The sequence below is a fragment of the Cuculus canorus genome, chromosome 4 (genome assembly GCF_017976375.1).
Source record: "Cuculus canorus isolate bCucCan1 chromosome 4, bCucCan1.pri, whole genome shotgun sequence".
NCBI lineage: Eukaryota > Metazoa > Chordata > Aves > Cuculiformes > Cuculidae > Cuculus > Cuculus canorus.
The window spans coordinates 50,926,675-50,940,911 of NC_071404.1; the positions used below are offsets into that span (position 1 = coordinate 50,926,675).

Below are 14,237 nucleotides of genomic sequence, written 5' to 3' on the forward strand. Positions count from 1 at the left end.
GAAGTACTGCTCGTTTGAAAGGATAAGGAAGGCGGTGAGAACTGAATTAGTGAGGAAACCAGGGCAATCCCAGTCTTTCAGTCTAGGAGCTCTTTATTCAGTGTACCCAGTATTATAAAACTCAACAAATGCAAACCCACTGGCGCTGAAAGAAAAGCACAAAGGATTCAAAGGGTCAGTCTCGCTTTTCTGCATGTGCATCATTTTTTAATCTGTTTGTGTGTGTTTGCAGATTACTATGCTCTCTTCGGTACTATGTGCCGTGGCTGTGAATTCCCCATTGAAGCCGGAGATAGATTTCTTGAAGCTCTGGGCCACACTTGGCATGACACTTGCTTTGTATGCTCAGTAAGTAAAACTAGTCCACATTTTAAACAAACTCATGGCAACAGTGCTTGTGCTAACCTGACCGATGTGGGAGTTAACAGCTATAACCTCTTCAGTCCTCTGAGCCCAAACAAAAAGCACTTTCCCAATTATTCGGCAGATAAGTTGCTATTGTGAGCCTTTGGCACCAGTCCAGAAGAGTTGGCCTGGATTGCAGCCATGCATCCTAGCGTTTAACCCTTGACGTTTACTTCCTCGGAGCAAACGTTGAAGGCATACAGGAATGGGCTGTTTCTAAAGTAGCAAGAGTGCTTCTGACATAAAGACACTGTAGGCAAAGTATCACTTGCTAATATTTTATGACCACAAAAAACCCTCCAGTCCTCATGATGGGATACATACTTAAAATGCTGAACCTAACTCTGCTCCCAGTTAAGAACCCATTGCCTTAAAGGTTAGGCTTGCGTCAATCATTAGTATTGCATCTAAAAGATTATCCCTGGAGAAAAGGTAATAATTCTTATTCTTTGAGTATAATTGTGCATTGTTCAGTGCTATGATCTGGCACTCTGAATAACTTATGGTGTAATTCATCCGTCTGAATTGGGTGATGTTTTCTCTTTTTATCGCATTTCAGGTATGCAGTGACAGTTTGGAGGGTCAGACTTTCTTCTCCAAGAAAGATAAGCCACTGTGCAAGAAACATGCTCACTCTATCAACATCTGATTCTTGGAGCTCATCTTGTGTAACAAATGTACTGAGAAGAAAGAAAAGTTAAAATGTCCATGTCAATAACTGTTCAAAATTATTTATATATGGTTCTCTAAAAACAGAAGAGAAATGTGCAAACTTGGAGAGGGTTATAGACTAATTTTTTGAGTGTTTATTGGTTAGGGGTTTGCTTCATAAAAAGATAGGAAATGGGAATTGCACCCAAACCCAACTATTAGAGTGCCTTTACCTCTATACTTGACACATTACTGCATTGATTTTATGATATTATGGCCACATTTATATCTGCTTTAGTATGACAGTGAAACTTCTATGAAAATAAATACCTGATATTAGAAGTCTTGGTTATGCTGTTGTTCAGTAAATAGAAGGAGATTGGCTTCAGCGATCCAGATCACTTTATTGCCCTGATGTTTTTTAAAGTGTGTCTAGAAGTATTGCAGCTAAATTCCTTCAAAGAGGAACTCAAAGGAAAGATAAGATTACATGGAATATGGAGTTCAACAACTGATATTTTTATCTGATACTCATATACATGAAGACTCCTGCACAATTACATGCACCTGTGCCTTTGGCAGTTAAATCACTGATGATGAGTCTGCAAAGGACAGAGATTTTTACAAAGCAGTTAAGTGGGGCTATGCTGGTGGACAAGGATAGTTTAGAAGATGCCACTTAGAAGAAAGCATAGATGTGATGCTCTTCCTTAACTCTTGTACTACCAGAACACTAGCAAAAAAAACCCAAAAAAACTGCTAGTGAAGATCTGTTTGACAGGATGGAAATGTCAGATCAGATCTTATAAATAAGGGAGCAGGGAATTACACTCTTATATTTGCAGTTCAGGTTTTAGATAGTTTTTAAGTGCCTTGGAAAGGGGAAAATGCACTGAATCTGCAGGTAACAGTGTTTTATATTCAGAACGTGAGACTTTTGGTGTTGCATGAGGGAAACTGCTGAAGTGCAACTGAGGACATTGTTTTTCTCTCAGTACATTCTTTACCATGCAGCTCATGAATATGTATATTGGTGGTGTGCCAGGTAGTATACTGAAAACTTGCTTTCTTGCTCAGCTCTTATGATTTTCTTAGTTTAGGTTTTATTTCGCTCTTTTCCTCCAGATGTAGAGAATATATTGTTGAATAATATAATAAGGACTCAGGCAGCTCAGTATCTCTCCGTTCTTGCAAGGGAGCAGAGAGACAATGCTGTCATTATGCATTTACTGTGAGCAAGGAGACGCAGCCAGTTCTGTGGCTTGATATGAATTTTGCCTCCATAGAGAGAGTTAGCACAAGATCTGTACCAGCTAAGTCCCACTTAACTTCAAATTAGGGCTTAAGTGGTGTGGAGCAATTGTAGGCATATAGGGAAGAGGTGATGACCCTCTGCACGGGGTGAATTTTGCTCCAGCAGAGTTGCACAACAGAGACAGGGGCCCTCTCGGGGCCAGATTGGAGTCCTGAAGGATACTGAATTTATGTGCTATTTATTCAACTGGGATGTCAGAGCTGAATTGTCTTTAGTGCTCTTTCCAGTAAACATTAGAAGTACCTATTTACTGTTTTTCTTGAGGGGTTTTTGGCTTTTTTTGTTTTTACTGATACAAAGGACAGGTTTATCCATAAAACCATGGGGAAAATCACAAAAAAAAAATTGTTGTGGTTGAGTAAAGCAATTGTAAAAAGGAACATTGACAAAAAGAGGGGGAAAGAAAACCAAAATTGCTGTACTGAAATATGAAAAGATGGCTTTCTTATTAATTCAGCGAGACAAGTTCATGTAGTGGATTGTTTCACTTTAATTCCTGAAGTTGTTTTTCTTCAATACTACCACATTTCTTTTTTAACTTCTGGTGGTACAGAAGAAATGGCATAAAGCTGTTAAAAATGTTTACACTTTTGTAGATGTACCTTTTGTGAGTTTAGCTGAATATCAAAAGGGTGGAAGCAGACTGGACAATGTACAGCAATACATGAGCCCGGTTGCTTTTGAAATGAGGTGGAAATGGTGAAATGAGACCTAGAGACTAGGTTTCAGTGGAGCTTTGTTGCACATATATGGGGAAAGAGGATGGGAGTGCGCAGGATAAGGCGTTTGGTGATTTCTGCAATTCAAACCTCACTGTTTGAAAGTAGGATAGAGACTTTTCAGTTTGTCATTGTCCTTAAAATCAAATTGAATTTTGCTTAGTTTCATAATTTCAATTAGAATTTTATTTCTTAATCCATATGCTCTAGGGTTTGAAATTTTACAGTGGTTAATGAATTTGAGGACAGAAGTTTGAAAGGTTCCAATAGTACTGCTTCATTTAGCTGCTTTGCCTTTTAATTTCTTCTTTTATCTATTTGTTTAAAATTTAAAAGGAAGCATAGAGTCACTGATACATAATGGATATTTAATGGCTCTACCAACTTATATAAATCCTCTAAAAGGAACATAATTTTTATTGTTATTTTAATAAGTGAGATTCTAGTAGAGCACTTTATAATAATGCCATATATCTCACTGAATATTTATTACCTTTTTTTTGTTTAGGACTATTTCGTACTGGTATCTTTGTATTTTGTCTTATTTGTAAGCCTGCATATTTACCTCTAGAGTCTTTTGGTGTGTGAGTGTGGGTATGTATTTATACATACTTCTCTACACTTATACGCATGTGTGTGTGTATTGAGAGGCATACACGTATATGCACATACACATACTTATATTTGACTGCAGACTTGACAAAGCAAAAATCAGCACCATTGTGGATCTCATGAGAGATTTCATACAAGACATATTTTGAGGGAGTGTTAGAAAGTCAGGAGAGACATGTTAGTAACCTAACTACTGTAGTTTTTTGCATGCATTTTCAGTCAGTAATTATTTTTCTTCCAAAACTGTGTCTGTAAGAGAATTTGGTTTAACTCTCTTTGAAGGTTGGTCTTTGTAAGTGAATAACTGAATCACAATGACAGTTTCAGTATATTGTAACTAATTAATTCAAAATTATGTGTAAATATAAATGCTTAATATAACAATGCAATAAACTTAAAAGCTAATGTTGAGTTGTGTCTGTTCAGTTGTGTACCTGTTTCTTCACAGAGCTACTGAAGTCATCTAGCGATATGAGTAGCTTTGCAAACACGAGTAAGAAGGCGAACTGCACCAATTCACAATTCACTTATTTGAATTTCCTTTTTTTCCCCATTTTTTTAATGCTGAAAAAAACAGCTAAGTGCTGATGATTTCCTTGCTTGTGTTTAATAGTCTTTGGCATCACATTTTGGCTGTTTGCATTTGCAATTCAGTTGTAATTAAAACCAAAACAAAACAAACAGACCCAACACAAAACCCCAAACTCTCTATCTGTCCTCAGCTGTTCCGTGATTGTTGAATGTTTTTCATAATGTTTTTCATAATCAGTAGAAGAAAGTCATGATTGTACACGTGAATAGATATCATTTGAGTTGCTTGTTTTGCAGTTTTTTGGGGTGGAATGGAGGTTTGCTTTGTGGAAAAGGACCTGGGAGTCCTGATGAACACCAAGCTGACCATGAGCCAGTGATTTCCCTTTTGTTACAAGGAAGACCACCAGCCTCTGGGACTCCAAACAGCAGATTGAGGAAGTTTATCTTTCTCTGTTCAGCTTTGATGAGAAACATCTGGAGTGGTGTGTCCAGTGCTGCTTTCACCAGTAGAAGCGAGAAATGGGCGTACTGAAATGAAGAGCCAAGAAGATGATCAAGGACTTGGAGCATTTGTCGTACAAGGAGAGGCTTGGAGAAGAGAGGGCTTAGGGGGATCTCATCAACGTGTCACAAATACCTGGAGGGAGCAGTAAAGAAGATGGAGCCAAACTCAACTGAGTGCTGCACAGTGACAGGACAGCTGAGGATGGTCAAACATTGGCATAGGTTGCCCTCAGAGATTGCAGGGTCTCTGTCCTTGGAGATAATCAAAACCCAGTTAGACGCAGCCCTTGGACTAGATAATGCTCATTCATCTCCAAAGGTACTTTTCAGCCTCAGTGAGTCTCTGATTCTCCATCTTTTTTCAAGATGGAATGAAAGATTGAAATATGGTATTAAACACTGTTGAATACGTAACCATGTAAACCCAAATATTAGCCAATTAGTATTTATTCGCTATCTTTACTTCATTCTACCACCCAACTAGAATACTTCACAGTGCTCGTTTGGAAGTGTTTAATATTTTCCTAAGTCGTGACTGTTCAAGGCAATACTACTTGCTCTGGAAAGCATTATCTGATACTGTACTTAGTCTTGACATGCAGCAGTCTCTGCTTTCACCTTGGGATACTTAACCATCTACTATAACATGGCTAATTACTTCATGACAATACCAGCCTGGTGAGACTCTCCTTAGCTGAGTGTCTCTTAACTAGGCAAATGCACTGGGTTTTTTCTACCTTTATTTACACAAGCAAAGGAAAACACTGCACACAGCTCTATAAAATTTAGAGGCAACTTTACAGAAAACTTGCCTCCCCTTCAGTGTTTAGGCTATGAACGAGACAAACGCAAGTCTATTTGCAAATAGTATATTAAACTCCAGAAGCCAAACTTTTAAAGGCATCAAGTCTGCATGACGTTTTAATGGCAGAGGTTTGGTTTCTATCAATCACAACATCGTGTAACATTAAAATGTACTGACAAAAAAAAAGAGATCTGTCATTCATTCATTAAGACACTATAATCCAGTGTAAGATTTATATGCTTAAAACTCAACGGTGTGTTTTCACAATAAATCCACTTTCACTGCCTAGCACAGAACAAATCTCTCTGTCACTCAAAATGTTTGCTGGTCAAAATGTTCTGTATGAGATCTTCAAAGGATTTCTCACAAAATTACATATAAATCCTTTTACCAGCAAAGGCTTAATTTAGGTTCAAGTTTTACTTTCTTGGGACATTGGTTAATATCTTGTGCTCAGACAAGATCTTGGTTATATCAGAAACACGTAGTACCTAATTTATTATTAGCAGTCTGGTGTTAATTAGGGGGAATTACCAGAAATAGTTTGCTTGATGGAAATTTATTATAGGATCACACTATACTGATGGCAAAATAGGAGTCACTGAAAGAGTGCAGCTCCTTCTCATAACCAACTAATTACTAAGGTGCCAAAATTCCTCTTGAGAAGGGTTTGGTCCTAACTATGGGAACTTTGGAGAGCAAATAGTTCCTATGCAGTATTTAAAATTTAAAAGAGGAAAAGAGGAGAAAAGGCTGCCCAGCAGAAAGCTCAAAAGTGGTATGGCTTTTCCTTGAATTCATGAAAGAAAATGCTTAGCTGTGTTTCCAAGCTCATTAAAAAATTGCTTTTCCCAGACAGAAAAACAACAGTTAGTTTATAATCTCATTTGGTATGCTTGAACTTAATTTTCAGTTTTACTTGTGCACACTGCACACTGCAGCTTGTAATTTTATGAATTGGTCTTATAATGAGCTTTTATGCTGCTCTTTATTGCTTTGCCTAAAGGTCTTTTTCACTATCATTGCCTTGAAAGTTGAGGTTGGCATAGATAGGAAATTTGTGTGGGTGACTGAAAAACAGGGCAAAATATTCTGACAAGTCCAACTCTAGCATGTGTATGGCAGCTTAGGGACCAAAAACCACTGTCGGTTGATAGGGGTCTCATTAAAATTTTACTTGTGTCAAAATGGTATGTTATAATAAGACGGAGTGGAAGCAAAAATGTCTCTGAAGAAATTTAAAGTCGCTATGCTAAAATCTGCATGTGGCTGACTTGTATTTTCCGTACAATTTTATTTCAAAAATATTTAAGATGGTAAGGTATGCAAGTTGTAATAGAGCGCTTTTGCAATTGTGCTGGAAATACCACGAACTCTTTAAAAATAAGCAATATTTTGGGTATGTTTTAAAAAGTTTCTCTTATACTGTGAAACTAAGGACTGTGTCATTGTGCTCTGGGTAATATTCACGCTTTCCATAAGACCACAGTTATTTCCTTTTCAGTAATCATGGCTTCAGTTTACTTTTCCTTACAGCTGGGTGGTGCCATTTTTTGTTTTAAAGTATTTCAATACAAGATAATTCTGTCAGGTAAGTTCTTTACTTCTGTTTGTGATCATTGAAATGTCAAATGCTCCTTTTGTAAATATCAACTTGTGCTACATTTTGGCACACTTTCCAAAGTGTCAGGTTTTCCCACCCAGAAGTTTCCGCTGGAAAAATAACTCAAGATGCTACACCAAAGCGGTAATTATATCCCACATAAACTTCTCCTTTTTCTTTGCATCAAGCAAAAGGGAAACACAGGAATAGAAGCATAAGGCTAAATTAATTGATAACCTAAGCAGATACAGCCTCACTGATTTCAACTTGCTACCCTCCAAATTAAGAATGGCTGTTATCAAAGCTATATTAATTTTATGCCTGCATTTGCCCAATGAGTGAGATCAGAATTAAAGTAAGAATCTAGGCCCTTATTTTTGGCAGGATTTCCTTTAAGTGTCACAAATGTACTTGGATCTCGGGTGTTCAGTGTCTCTGGACGAACCATAACAGGTTAGGTAAGAAAGTGTAAATCTTTCCCTGATATTACTCTGCCTACTCTAGCTACTGACTGATTCAATGAAATTTAATCAAATTGTTATATGCTTCCACTCAAATAGAACATAAAATTTTTGTACTGAGCCTATGCTTGGATCACTATTCTCTGAGAATAAAAAGAATGGTAAATTCATAAATTTGGCTCTGCACAAAAAGCAAACTATTGGTATCTGTGCTAACTCACTGTGGAACTCCCTAAAGGTTTTACCCACATGGGAGCTTTTCAGCTTTTCTTGCCATTTATGTTGTCCAAATTACATAAACCCTCCAAAGTATCGTTTTAGGGCAGACTGAGAATTACTCAGATCTCTCAAAAACAACTGGTCTATATATTGTTTTAAATTCACTTCCACTATTGAAAGTGTTGATCATAACACCTAAAGCAATCACTTACCATCCCCTGCTATGTGCGAAGAATAAATTACATTTTATAGGGCAGGACTTCTTTTAAAAATATAGAGCCTTCTTGTCTAGGTATGTTCTCAGCCTGTGCCTGTTGTTGGAGACAAGGTAGGATATAAAATGGTTCACACTAATATTTACAGCACTTGGGGTCCAGTCTTGGATTTACCATATTTGGCTTTATATAATCGAAATGCGATTAATATGCTGTGTGACTTGTTTTTCCCATGTGGTACCTGCTAACAAGCAGTAGAGGATTCCGTGGAAATTCTGACCTGTGGTATCTAGAAAAGCAAATAGGTTGGGCTTTCACTGAAATAATTCAGAGTATATCAATAGAAATAAAATGATGCTACAAGTAAGCTGCAATCTGTCTTTAAATCTCATAGCCTTCCTTTTTTATTTATATATTTTGCCAAATACATGGCTAATCCACTGTTTTTTCCTCCACTTTTAATAGAACTCATCTCATAGTTGGCTAGAAGTTCTCTCTGCAAATTTTGGAGAGGTGTTGTCTTTGATGCTTTCTTTTTTCAGTTATTCCAGGTGGATGTCTGTGGTGTCTTGAGGGAGATGAGTTTCTGAGGATGCTTTGATGATGTCTGTGATACTCCTCCCAAAAATCAGTAATAGCATATTTTCTTGGTTTGTTCCTTACAGAGTCTCCAGAGCTTTGGCACAGGTTTCCTAATACCATATTCATCTTCCTAGACAGTTACTCGATTGTAGTAGGAGAATGAGTTATTGTGTATTTTTCTGCTCAATGGCAATTAGTATTTGAGGATCATGGTGTATTGTGGGAGCATCACATCACAATGTTATGGTAGCTGTGAAACTGAGGGTTGGAATGTGATGGGATCAGTGTGGTAACTGTAACTCTGCTTTTCAAAAAGAGACAAGCAGGTAACACTGCTGTGTACTTGAGGAATCCTGTAGATGGTGTTATACTGTTTCTATCGTTTATTAATACATTGGTAATACATGTTAAATATTGGAATAGTTTCATATCAAAGACTAAGTTATGTGCAATTTCTTGTGCCTAGAAATTAAAGATAGTAATCACACCTAATCGCGACCTCAATCTATTAACATGGGGGGAATTTTTACAGAAAATCATTTATATTGCAAAGTACGTATTCATGTGCTGTAGCCTGAGAAAGAACCAGCTTTTATATTTTAATAGTGTTGTGAATTGTAATGAGCTGATATACTGAGAAAGGACATACTACTTGAAAAATCTGTCAGCAGGTTTCAATGGGCTTTGTCTGAAAAAATAAAAATCACCCAAACTTTTTTGCAGTTATCTGGATCGCAGTCATTTCATGTTTTCTTTACAGACACAAAGAGAGCTGCTTCCCAAATGTCCAGAAGGGGGTTTTTTCTTTTTCCCCGGAAGGGTGATTAGTGAATATGGGCCAGTGCTGACCACTAACCCAGCAGTTTGCCTCACATTGACCACAAACTCAATCTCGTTCAGAAAAGGCAAAACTCCTCCAGAAGCTTCAATACCTTTGGGTGTAAGTGGGAAGGAGCTCAGTCTTGCCTTCTTAGGCTTGGTGCCATGACTGCTTCCCTGGGGAGCTTTTTCCAGTACTCCACCACCCTCTGAGTGAAAAACCTTTTCCTAATATCCAACCTAAACCTCCCCTAGCACATCTTCCTGCCATTCCCTTGAGTCCTATCATTGATTACCAGAGAGAAGAGATCAACTCCTCCTCTTTCCCTTGTGAGGAAGCAGTAGACCATGATAAGGTCTACCCTCAGTCTCCTCCAGGCTGGACAGACCAAGTGACTCCAGCCGCTCCTCATACAACTTTCCTTCTAAATCCTTAACCAAATTCATGGCTCTCCTCTGGGGACACTCCGGTAGCTTGATATCCTTTTGAATTAATTAACTTCAGGGCTAATCACTGTTGAGTACAAGTTTGAGCCTGCGCTATCAATATGTGTATGAGCTAATATAATAAATTATTTGATTTTCAGGGATTGTGTTGAGAGAAGAGTCTAACTTCTTCCTGGTATGAGTTTGCAAAATCAACCAGGATGGAAATTGGCACTCCAAATTAGTTTCTTTAAACAGTAATAGTGTTTTCCATTCTGTCCTTCTTGTCTTCCTATGATCTACAGTAACCTCCCATCTTACTCCTGGAAGGGAGAAAAGATGTGCTAAGCAGCAATTTTCAGTTGTGCTTTCAGTCACCGTAGAGACAGAAGGGAAAAGTGAGCTGCAGTAGAGGCCTGGAGAGAGGGCCTGGTGATGAGAGGAAAGGGGAGGTGGCGGTAGGAACAATGTAGTGTTCAGAAAGATGGCAAGAACTTCTGTGAGTCATGCTATTTTTGTCAGTTGTTTCTTGTCAGAGATTTAAGAGATCCTGGTCTAAAGTGGAGAGATGATTTGGGGAGGGCAAAGTAAAATGTCAGGCAGGAGCTGAGGATGCTTCTAGGAGAGATGCAGCTCTTGCAGCCTCATGGGAAGGAATTTTTGTCCCCTTCCTATTCTGTATTTATATTCATCATTAAATTGTGTGCATTTTTTTTTTTCTGCTGGCTTTTTTCTTTGAGGTCAGATTGCTTTTCCATCTTCGTGGGAAGACAAACAAATACCTTTTTGTCATCAGCTGATCCTGGGCTACCCAGAGGCTGAAGGGAGTGTTGGTTAACATTACCAGTGTCGGCTGCTGCTTCAGATTACACTGTCTCATCCTGTGCTGTATGCAGGCAGCAGCTCTACCTCAAACTCCCCTGGAGCTTTGCTTCTATGAACTTCTTCCAGCTCCTGGTGTGGATGCTTCTGCTGAAGTCCACATAGAGATTTTTAGCAGAGCAGCTCTGGGTCTGTGAGTGGGAAATGCACCTCAAGCTGCTGCAGCCCTTATGCAGTGCCATAACAGAGGATGAAATGGACTGGAAAATCTCATCTAATGATTAAAATTAAGCTTTAAGCCTATTGCTGTGTGCAAAGTCAGAGCTGCTGGTTCTCCTCGTGGTGTTTGAAGTGCTGCATGAGGGACCATAAAGCATCTGAGCTAACAGTGTGCCTGGTGCAAGTGGCGTTCAGCTGCTCTGGGAGCTGATGAATTTCTGGAAGCTCTTTGCCATGGCTCATGGTTAAACAAATCCATTACTCCTTCTGGTCTGTGGATCATGTGGAAAAGTGGCAAAGTGGAAAGGGGGAAAGGCAGCGAGGGGGAAAGTTGGCCAAGTGGAAAAAGCGGCAACGGGCACAAGCAACAAGGGAGCATGGGGAAATGTGGAAAGGGGGAAAGGCAGAGGAAAACATGGCAAGGGGAGAAAAATGGCAAGGGGGGAAAGGCAGGAAAGTCGTCATAAATAAAGGCAGGAAGGAGGAAAAGTAGCAAGGGGGAAAGGTGGAAAAAGGGAAAGGTGAGAAGGCAACAAGGGAGAAAGGTGGCCGGGAGAAATGTGTGAAAAACGGCAAGGGGGAAAGGCAGAAAGGGAAAAAGTCTGCAAAAGTGGAAAGGAGAAAAGGCAGAAAGGGGGAAAGGCAGCAAGGGAAAAGGCAGTAAAAGCAGCAAGGGGGAAAGGTGAGAAGGGCATCAAGCTGGAAAGGCAGCAAGGGGGCAAAGCAGGAAAGACAAGAAGGGGGAAAGGTGGGAAAGTCATCCTGGGTAAAGGTGGAAAAAGGAAGGAAGAAGGAAAGGCAGCAAGGGGGAAAGGTGAGAAAGGGTAGCAAAGGCAGCCAGGAGAAAGGTGGCAAAGGTTTCAAAGGGGAAAGGCGCAAGAGGAAAACATGGCAAGGGGGGAAAGGCAGGAAAGTCGTTGTAAATAAAGGCAGGAAGGAGGAAAAGTGGCAAGGGGGAAAGGTGGAAAAAGGGAAAGGTGAGAAGGCAGTTAGGGGTAAAGGCGGCAAAGGCCTCCAGGAGAAAGGTGGGAAAAGTGGCAAGGGGGGAAGGCAGGAAAGGTGGGAAGGGGGAAAGGTGAGAAAGCATCCTGGATAAAGGTGCAAGAAGGCAGGAAGGGAGAAAGGCAGAAAGGTGGAAAAAAGGAAAGGCAAGGAGTTGGCAAGAGGGGTAGGCATTAAGGCGAAAAGGCAGGAAAGACAGTAAGGGGGAAAGGCAGAAAATGCGTCAAGAGGGAAAGGGGACAAGGGGGAAAGATGGAAAAGCCATCGAGTGGGAAAGGCAGCAAGGGGAAAGGCAGCAAAGATGCTAATGGCGGCTGGGAGAAAGGCAGGAAAAGTCGCAAGGGGCAAAGTTGGCAAGGGGGAAAGGAGGGAAAGGTAGCAATGGGGAAAGGCAGTAAGGGGAAAAGGAAGGAAAGGTGAAATGAGGAAGGGCAGGACATGCAGAAAGGGGGAAACTTGACAAGGGGGAAAGGCGAGGCATGGAGAAAGGGGGGGAAAGGCAGCAAGGGGAAAAGGTGGGAAAGGCAAAAAGGTGGAAAGGAGAAAGGTGGAAAAAGGGAAAGGCAAGAAGGCAGGAAGGGGGATAGGTATTGAGGGGAAAAGTCAGGACAGACAGTAAAGGGGAAAGATGGAGAATGCAGGAAGGGGGAAAGGCAAGTAATGCGTCAAGAGGGAAAGGCAGCAAAGAGGTAAGGGGGAAGGAGAAAAGGCAGAAAAGGGGGCAAGGTGGAAATGTGGCAAGTGGGAAAGGCAGCAAGGGGGAAATGAGGCAAGCAGGAAAGGTGGCAAAGGCAGGAAAGGCAGCTGGGAGAAATGTGAGAAAAGTGTCAAGGGAGAAAGGGCAAATGTGGGAAAAGGGAAAGGCAGAAAGGGAACAAGGGAGATCAGTGGCAAAGGGAAAAGCTGGCAAAGGCAGCAAAGGTGAGAAAGGCGGGAAAGGCAGCAAGGGGGAAAGACAGGAATGGCACAAAAGGTGGCACTAGAAAATGCTTTTTTGCTTTTCCCCCTTTATGCCTTCCCCACCTTTCCCTCTTGCTGTCTTTCCCCATTGCTACCTTTTCCTCCTTTCCCACTTGCCACCTTTTCCCCTTGCTGCCTTTCCAGCCTTTCTCCCTTTCCGCTTTTCCTCATTTCCCCTTTCCACCTTTCCTTCTTGCCAGCTTTCCCCTTGCTGCCTTTCCCCTTCCCGCCTTTCCTACTTGCTGCCTTTCCTTCCTTTCCCCTTGCCACCTCTCCCATCTTTCCCCCTTCTCACCTTGACTGTCTTCATGCTTTTCCCCTTTCCCCCCTTTCCCATTTGCCACCTTTCCACCTTGCCTCCTTTCCCACTTTTCCCCTTTGCCGCCTCTCTCGCCTTTCCCCTGTGCCGCCTTTCCTGCCCTTCCCCCTTGCTCATGGCCCAGGTTGCAATGGGGATGATACTAATTTTCAGTTCTCTGGTCTGTGGGATATTTCGCATTGCAGAAATACAACTGCGTTGTATATCCTTTCACTGTTATCAATTTTGTTGTATTCTCTCCCATTGCTGCCACCTCTTGGAATTTGTTACTAATCGGACCCAATCTATGGGGAAGATGTGGAGGATACTTTCTTCTGCTGTTTTACCTCCCTGTTCTTCCTCAAGCTAGTTACAACAGTTCTTGAGAATTTTAAATATCCATGAGATATTCAGGCCAGCATGTTCCTATTGCTATGTCTCTTGAATATGTTTCAGGTTTTGTTTAGAGTTAAACAACTATTTAAAAAAAAAAAACCCAAACAAACAACATCCAGAACCACAGGCAGGATCCTAAAAAAAACAGTAGAGTATTTGGAAGAAGTACGATGTCAGCCTGGCAATTACAGAGAGGTGTAAATCACTGCAGTGAAAGGTTGCAAAGGGGAAAGAGGGGAAAGGTGGGAAAGGCAGCAAGTGGAAAAGGTGAAAAAGGCGGGAAGGGGGAAAGGTGGCAAGCTACTATTCGACTAAGCAGTGGCTTAGTCAATGAGAAAGCTGGAGGAGTGAAATGCCTTGCTGCTTGCAGGTCTGGGCCGCCCCTACCTCGGCCAGTCTTGTGCCCTGGACCACAGATGGAGGAAGCCTCCAGGATCTCCTGGTTTTCCTCCTTGTCTGGGTTTGTTTCTCTTGGGGCCTGTCCAGCCCCAGCTGTCTCTCATGAGGCATATTAGGGATGGTGTTCTGAAAAGCACATGGGATGAACCAGCATCACAAGGCATTTTCAGTGTCTGAGGATGAAAGAATTAGCTTAGCCCAGAGAAATGTATTTAATCTAAGAAGAAATGGGAAAAAAAAGACCTAACACTAAGTGTTTAGCCATCAGTGT

General features: G+C 40.9%; 1 protein-coding gene across 11 annotated transcripts in view; it reads left to right on the forward strand.

The window, feature by feature from the left end:
- The window catches only part of PDLIM5 (PDZ and LIM domain 5), a 128,861-nt gene extending 124,752 nt beyond the window's left edge, over positions 1-4,109 (forward strand). For 4 of the 11 annotated variants that reach the window (XM_054064570.1, XM_054064574.1, XM_054064571.1 and 1 more), the window contains 2 exons: positions 233-348; positions 965-4,109. In XM_054064570.1, the coding sequence (XP_053920545.1) occupies positions 233-348; positions 965-1,054 (206 nt within the window). In that variant the 3' untranslated portion in view covers positions 1,055-4,109. The remainder of the gene's footprint in view (positions 1-232; positions 349-964) is intronic. The other 7 variants (XM_054064575.1, XM_054064576.1, XM_054064577.1 and 4 more) reach the window with 3 other exon arrangements.
- Positions 4,110-14,237: the final 10,128 nt, after the last annotated feature.